This window comes from Physella acuta, unplaced genomic scaffold (genome assembly GCF_028476545.2).
Source record: "Physella acuta isolate Inbredline_101_S28 unplaced genomic scaffold, ASM2847654v3 ptg000928l, whole genome shotgun sequence".
Lineage (NCBI taxonomy): Eukaryota > Metazoa > Mollusca > Gastropoda > Physidae > Physella > Physella acuta.
The window spans coordinates 248,851-257,386 of record NW_026732445.1 but is presented as its reverse complement, the minus strand read 5'-3'; the positions used below and the strand labels follow the sequence as shown (position 1 = coordinate 257,386).

At 30.3% G+C, this 8,536-nt stretch overlaps 1 protein-coding gene across 2 annotated transcripts; it reads left to right on the top strand.

The window, feature by feature from the left end:
• The first annotated feature begins 2,272 nt into the window (after positions 1-2,272).
• On the top strand, positions 2,273-8,516 carry LOC131953520 (U2 small nuclear ribonucleoprotein auxiliary factor 35 kDa subunit-related protein 2). Of its 2 annotated transcripts, none has more exons than XM_059316727.1 (10): positions 2,273-2,461; positions 4,227-4,315; positions 4,505-4,683; positions 4,850-4,945; positions 5,725-5,763; positions 5,941-6,044; positions 6,195-6,301; positions 6,836-6,998; positions 7,528-7,637; positions 7,754-8,516. In XM_059316727.1, exons 1-10 carry the CDS (start codon positions 2,382-2,384, stop codon positions 8,479-8,481), a joined length of 1,695 nt encoding a protein of 564 aa, XP_059172710.1. In that variant the 5' UTR covers positions 2,273-2,381; the 3' UTR covers positions 8,482-8,516. The 2 variants fall into 2 exon arrangements, with proteins under 2 accessions (XP_059172710.1, XP_059172709.1); XM_059316726.1 differs by having other exon boundaries at positions 6,836-7,002; positions 7,532-7,637.
• The last annotated feature ends 20 nt before the right edge of the window (positions 8,517-8,536 follow it).

Sequence of the window (8,536 nt, the reverse complement as noted above, 5' to 3'; positions counted from 1 at the left end):
ATATATATATATATATATATATATACATATATATTTATATACTAATCCTTGTAGTAACACAATAATTTCATCCATTTATATATTTATATATTATTTATATAAAAGACTGTGATTTAATACTTTCCCCTATTTAAGTTTTGAACTACTTGTGTTATGTTGTGCTTACTGATTTAAATTTATCTACATATTTTCCACATTAAAATGGTATTTCGTATCTTTGAGTTCTCTGAACAATTTTAAACAAACAACTGAATTTATAAACATAGTAGGTATAAAATATATTTTCCACCCAAATATTTAAATAACTTAAACCTCACATTTTTATAAGAGAACAGTTTTGATAACGCAGTAATTAATATTTGATAAAGTAATTAAATTCTCATGCTATTTTATTTAATGTGGTCTCTCCTATTAAAATGATACTTTTTTGTTTATCATTCTACTTTATCTTGTCTGACCTTTTTTGATAACACATTTTACATTTGTCTCATCATTGTGAAGATATATCTTTTGAGTTTTGTCTGAAATAAATAAAGAAATAACTTTTTGAATGTATTGGATTTGTTTTAATTGGTTCTGTAAAGCTTTATACATAGAAGGTCAGTATGCTCATTTCAAAATCAGTGCCACATTATTACCATAACTTTATCAATTCTTTAGGTTTATAAAAGAAAAAAGTGCTGAAACAATATTCTTAACATACAGCTTTTAGTTGTTTTTTTTTTAAAAATTAAACATTTTAAAATTCTATTAACTATGACATTAATTGTTGTTGCTGATTTCGTTCTAATTGTAGGCTTTCAATGCTAGAAATATATAAATTGCACTGTTACAGAACTATTACAGAACAATTGTATTGTACAAAAAGAGGTAGAGCTGAAATTTAATTTTAAAAAAACAGCACAATTTGGTGGTCATAGCTCTTCACCAGAATAAATAAAAAAAAAACTGCAAATTGATTAAACACATTATTTATCTCTAATTTTATGAACTGGCCTTTTCAGATTCCGTCACAGTATTAAGATTCAATTTAATTATGTCTTTTCATTTGCCACAATAATTGAGTTATATCCAAACTGTTACTTTGCTCTCTACTCCTAGAGAAATTTTAAAAACTATTTTCATAACTTAGCTACATTTTTTTTAGATTAATTGCAATAATTTTAAGTTTTTAGTGTTGAACAGTGTCTTCTGGTCTCTTGGACACGGTTGGAATATGCTAGATCAATTAAAATAAGCTAATTTTTAAGAAAAAGATTTTCTTTAGCCATGTATTGGAAGTGCAGCTTAAGTAGCCTAACATCTGTCTGCTGTAGGGATCGGTGTGGTCAGGTTTGTAATGCCCATGGCAGCTAAACTGAAAAGGTCTAGAGTTAGAAGCCCCGGACAGATGAGGCTTGATAGCTGTGGACATCAACCCATCTAAGAAGATAACTCTAAAATAAAACAACTGCTGCCTTGTAGTTTGTTCTTGGTTGAACCATCTCTTTATATCTCTTTATATATTGTGCTGAGGTAATTGAAACAGATTGACTCTACTTCATCTGCCCCTTGTGTCTTGGGCACTGAAGGGAAAGATAATGATGATAATGATTGGTGCATTGTATCATCAGACCAAAGGACCCCTTTAAAAACTCGTTCAACAGTCAGAGAAAGTTTTAAACCAAATTAGTTTTATCGTTATACACTACAGTATACTGTACTGTATGTATAGTTAGTAATAATAATAGGCCAATACTATTAATGTCTATTACAGTATAGTTAACTTAGTTCAGTTTGTTGTTTTCAAACTTAAGTGTTATTGCTCCTCCCTTGACAACCCAGAAAATGTTGGCACGTAGATCTATAATATGATTTAATGTGATGTAGATCTATATGTTTTAGAATTTGCACACAATGCATCGAATCTTAGATGTGGACAATTGGGGAGATTTTTTTAATTGCTTTTGGCTTTTAGGGCCTACTGACTGACATTTGGTAATATAAAATTGAAGATTTTTCCGGTGTTAAATGAAGTTGTTGGTATTTGGATAGGTTCTCAAACTACTGTTTAAAAAGTTTATAACTATATATAAAGAAACTATAATTTAGAAAATAATTTAACTTAGGCCTACATATTAGCAATAATTTTAAGAGTAAATTAATAATTATTTTTTAAAATCAAATATTTCTTTTATCAAAAACAATACGTTATTTTTATTTCTTTAAATCTTCGATAAAAAAAATATTTTGATCCTTAAAAAATACCATTCATGCGTAGATCTGTGTTTTGTATGTCCAAGATGGTGTTATTTTCATTATTCACTTTAAAATAGTAATTTTTGCCAAAGAAAATTTTGATTCTTGATCTAGATCTAGATCTAGACTAGATCTAGATCAAAATGACTGACAATATCAATGAAATTTCAAACAGTTCTTCCACTGAATTAACCGTCTTAAGATCCGATTATAAACACTTAAAGTAAAGTAATTTATTGTAATTTTAGAATTCTTTGATAAATTGAATTTGAAATTGATTGTTTTCTTGAGCTAGAAATTTACTAATAGATTCTAATAGATCTAGATCTAGACTAGATCTAATTTAGAATCTAGAGATCTAGAGATAAGGTTTTAGAATATGTTTTGACTTTAATTATCACCATACGTCATTAGCTTGAAAGCCTGGAAGAAACTCTGCTACTAGATCTAGTTCAGAACTAAGTTCGGTAATCTATCGTTTTAGGTACGTAAAATCGCCCGCGACTAGTAATGTGAAAAACAGGTGACTCCTTACATTTTAATAATTATTTCACATTTTGAGGAGGATTTATGTTTTGAAAAATACAAAAATGTTTCCTTGTTTCATTTATGTACCTGTTTTTAAACAATTGAATTAAAACTTTTCAGTAATAAATGAAGACTAGTGATGTTTCCAACAGATGCAACCATGCTCATTTACTATAGCAGCCATCTTGTTAAAGTTTTATTTTTATAGACTAATAGCGCGAGATTCAGGCGGAAGTCACTCTATTTTACAAATGGCTGCTGGTTATATAGCAAATCTTGCTTGCAGACACTGCTGTTTAAAGTTAATTTCTGGCCTATATTATATATTTAGCCATTGATTTAGGTTTATTATTCATTTATCTATAATATTTGACACAAACATATGACAATATACTTCTATTACAGCCTTGGCAATGAGGTAACGTTTTCGTACATTAATAGCCGCTGGCGATTTTACGTACCCAAAACGATAGATTACCCTAAGTTCTAGTCTACTACTACTCTGCCTCTACTCAGGGTGGCGCTTACAATTTTAAACTTCGTTATTGTTCAAGATGACTTTAAACAATTAAAAACTACATTGATTTAGCCTACCTTCAATTATTTTTTAATAATAATATAATTTGATACCAATTTTAATAATTAAAATTAATTATTAGAAAAATCTAATAAATTAGAAAATGACTGATACGGCATACGGTGGGTTAGTTTTTAAGGAGTGTTGTGAGGCGATTGACCATTGCCATCATTACCATGGTGACACTAAAAGTTGGTCAATAGACAGGCGGATGATATTTTGAGTCATTCCTTTGAATCCCGGTCAGAGCACCCCCCCCACCTGCACACAATGCCCCCAAACCCCACACCTATGTGACATGTAGTCCAAGTCCATTGATCCCTTAAAATGCTTCTTTTCATTTGGATTTTGTAACATTTACACAAGTTAAGTTTTCACTTTCAATCTGAGTCCAAAATGATGTTACTGTTTGTCTTTTTTGTCTAGTCTTTTACCATACTGTTGTGTGCTGACAAAGACCTTGGGTCGAAACATCCATTGTACCTGTTTTTGTCTTGAATTTGTGAGGATACTAACACCATCTGTTTTATTCCTAGTGTTGAAGTGTGTTAAAATAAAATTGAAGTCAACTAGAATCCTTAGATGATCCTAAATCTAGAACTAGTAATTTAGTGATATCTAGTTCTAGTCTCTAGATTCTCTGCTCTCTAGACTAGACAACTTAACTACAGTACACACTCCTGAGTTTTTAATTTAGTTAGGCTTTTGGGTCCTAGTGTGTGTTTGAATCTAAAATATCTAAATTATTCTAAATTTAATTTAATTTAGTAGTTGGTAGGCCTATATTTAGAGATCTACTCTACTTAAATAAGCACTTTTTTCATATATAGGCCCAGGTCTACAATATCTATCCTAAATTTTATTTTAATACAATTTTTTCCAGCCACAAACAATGGAAAGCTTTGTTGAAGAAATTGAAAAGAAAAGAAATAAGAACCCTGGCTGCTAAATCTAGAGATGAAGAAAAAGGAGGTCAATTTGTAATAAATATTAAAACTATAATAGTATACTAACTATAGTCTTCTTAGTCATAAAAAGAGAATTTTTAAAGTTTTAGCATATTCTATTTCACCTTTTCCTTTTCTTCCCAATCTTTTTCAGCTTTGTTATTCAGAAGTAAATTGCTAGGGTATTGTTATATTCAGTGTTGTCTTATTACAGATAAAAGTGATGCTCAATCAGAAACTAATTCTGAAGAAGAACGTGAGTGGGAAGAAGAAGAGAAGAACCGCCAGTACCAGCACCAGCTCTGGTTAGAAAGAGAACGACAAGCTGAGCTTGCTTTCAAAGCTAAAAAAGAATGGGAAGAAAAGGAAAAGAAAAGAAAGGAAGAAATAGAGGTTAGGTTTATTTTTTATTCTCTTTTTTTTAAGTTTTCTAATATTCTAAGATGCTTTATGAGTAAGTTAATCAAAAGAGCAACCTATGATTTGTTTTTGTTTATAAGTGCTACTAGATTTTGAAAAAATGAGCAGTGTTTAATTGTTTATTATGAATATTACCCAGAGAAAAATCAAAGAAGAATGGGAGGAGAGAGAACGTCAAGAAAATGAAGAAAGAGAAAAGAAAGAAAAAGAGGATCAAGAAAAACGCCTGAAGCAGGTGATGATGTTGATGGGTTTGATCATATGATATCCTAGAACTGCTGCTGGTTTTATGTGCTCACTTTATTCTTCCGAATGTTTTGTAGCTTTAGATGATAACATACAATAGTAATGATTCTTCTGTATTGAAGAATCTGGATATATACACTTGGGTTGTCATGTGTTTGTTTAATCCTCTTTTTTTATAAAACTTAATACTTCATAAATTTGCTTATACTAAAGAATACTGCAAGAAAAATGCAGGTTAAAATGTAATTATTTGTATGTCCTATTTTAAATGGTGTGGACATTTGCCAGATAGATAAGAATGTTACATATAATATATGTATATATGGAAATTCAGTTCCTTAACCCTCCTGACCAGTCAGTCTCAAGGAAAAGTATTTTACTCACGCACATTTCATGTATCTTTTAAACTTAAGTTACCTTTAGTTAGGCTAGTGAAATTAGTCAAATTTTGATCATATCAGCATTAGAGTTAGAGTGGGAAAAAATTATTAAACAAATGCTTCATGTATTTAAACAACTATTATAGAATTGTATTTGGTATAAATGAATACCTTAACTCAGCATCTAGCTCTTCAAATAGCATACTCATTTCTACATTGATCAATTGATGGGTTTATAGGCACTTATAAAGTTGTATTTAGAAGTTGTATAAATAAGCTCTTTTGGTGAACAACTTAACTCAGCATCTAGCTCTTCAGATATCCAAGAGATTTCTACAAGCCATCTTACACTTGATATATCTTCTTCTATGCATTGTTGGGTTTTTAGGACAAGTTGCTGAAGGAAGCTACCTCTAATGAAAACACTGTAAGTGTACAGCATTGCAATCTTTACTAATAGATACAATCAAATTAACTGTTTATATTTGTTAACAATATTAAACTGCATCATTATGTTCATTTGCTGTAATTTTTAAATAATTAAGTGACTATTAAAGCTTAAATATATTATTTTGTCAAAGAGTGAAATAAATTTTTTGTCTAGAATGCGTGGCATAATCCTATTGCACCAGTCCAGTATGGGAAGGAACGTCAAGTGGACGTTTGCCCCTTCTTCAAGAAAACTGCAGCCTGCAGATTTGGTGATCAGTAAGAGCTTGTTTGTTTCATTCCTTGTTAGCTATATACTCAACTTTTTAATATTTTATATTTGTTCATTGTTTAAAATGTGACATTTGAAGTAATTAACTTTAATTCATACACATTTAAAAAAATATTCTATAATTCAAATTTTTGCAGTTGCTCACGTTATCATGAGTACCCAGAATGCAGCACTACCATACTGATACCCAATATGTTCTCTAGTTTTCAGTTGGAGCAGTCTATTGTGGACAATGTTGACACAGGTAACACTGGCATATACATGATGCAACTGGTATTCAATAGTATTATATTATTGCCATGCAAAAAGCAACTCTACAATATTACTACTCACTATAGGCTTACATGGTTTAAAAATTCCACAAAAGTTAAATGTTTAAGTTCCTGGTTTGATAAAAAAAAATTATCATAGTCCTCCATTGCGTTTTTTGACAAATTTTAAGCTATTGCATTTAAGTTGGGGTTTTTTTTGTTTGTTTTTTGAATAAGGTATTAAATAAGATTTTGAATTAAAGTAAAAATATTTCCCCTATTTATTAAATATTTTTAGTAAAGTTAAATATTAATAGTTGATTATTTAATAATTTCAACCAAAATGTGTTTTTATATCCTTAAAGACTCATTATAGATAGCACTAAGTAGATCAAATTTTTTAAAAATTTGCTGGGGTCTTCCTTGTAAAATGTTTTAAATCTCTATGGGTTAGACTTGTACATGGTTATCTTTTACCTACACTTTCTAAGGGTGCAATTAACATAACGGCCCCTTTTCTTAAATAGATGTGAGTCTTGAATATGATGAGAATGAGCTATATCAAAGTTTTAAGGAGTTTTATGAAGACACAGTTCCTGAATTCAAAACTGTTGGGACTATTGTGCAACTAAAAGTATGCTGCAACTGTGAACCACACTTACGTGGTAATGTGTATGTGCAGTACAAAAGGCAAGTAAATAATTTTAAATATCTATTTTAATAGATCCCTTTCTTTCTGGGAGATCCTTGCCATGATATACAGGTTCTTGTTAAGGTAGCAATAAACTATTTGACATGAATGTATGAAAATGTTAATGAATTAACACAATATTGTATCTGATGCATTCCTTTTGAACCATTATTTTGGAAACTTCTATAATCTGCCTATGTCCAAATAATAAACACAGCAAAAGGCCTACTGAATTTTTTAATATTTTGAGGAACAAAATCCAAATTTTATTTGCTTTACACTGTAAAGATTTATTTAACAAGCAAAAGGTGTATTAACAGTGCATTAAATTTAGATAAATTTTAGTTTTAAGTTTACAATTAGGTAATGTTTCCAGCTTGAACCACTTCTCTCACATTCACTTTTTTGTGTCACTAATAGTCAATTTTATTTTAAAAATTGGATTAAAAAATTATTCATTTATTTTAAGAGTTTCAAACATTTTCAAATGATTTATGTATAACAGATTAAGAAATATTTTCAAATCAGGGAGTCTTCAGCACAGGAAGCATATGGAAAGTTCAACGCTAGGTGGTATGGCGGGCGCCAGTTAACTTGCATTTTTGTCAACATTGAGTCCTGGAAAGCAGCCATTTGTGGTGTGTAAACTAGGTTTTAACAGATATATTAGATATGCGTATAAGTTTTAGAAGAATTTTGAATTTCAGTTTTAGAATTAGATTTTAAAAAATTCCTTTTGACTTATAATTTTCAGGACTTGCTTCTAAGAAGAGATGTCCTAAAGGAAAATCTTGTAATTTTCTGCATGTGTTTCGAAACCCGGGGGGAGAATTTTCTGAAATGGACTATGATCAAAATCTCCAGGATAGATATGAAAATCAAAGAGAAAATAAACATTATTCCAGGCGGGAATATAGAAGCAGATCTAGGCGTTCTAGATCAACCAGCAGATCTAGGCGTTCAAGATCAACCAGCAGATCTAAGAGTTCTAGATCAAGAAGACGGTCCACATCAAAGGCTAGATCTTTAAAATCGAGGCATAGGTCAAGATCACCTTCATCAAACCATTCTAGAAATTATAACAAGACAAGTCGATCATCAAAATCACATAAAAGATCTAGATCAAGATCACCAAGCCGCACATCTAATTCAAACAAACCATCTCCTTCAAAATCACCAAGACGATCCCACAGATCAAAAAGATCGCGATCAAAGTCACATGCATCTATTAGAAATACTTCATCAAAACAACGAAAATCACGCTCTAAGTCACCAAAAGACGTGAAATATATAACCAACCACTATGCTAAAACAAAAGGCAGATCATTATCTGACTCATCATCCTCTTCTGATTCTCCTCCAAGTCCTAAATCACTAAAACAGAAATCTAACAAAAACTTCCATAGTAGTACAAAGGATACATCCACTGAATCAGAAAGTGATTATGAATATGTTGAAAAAACTAAAGAAACAATTACTTGATATGTTAATAAAAGAAATTTATTGTTTGAAATGTTTGCAACATGCATTTTGTTGA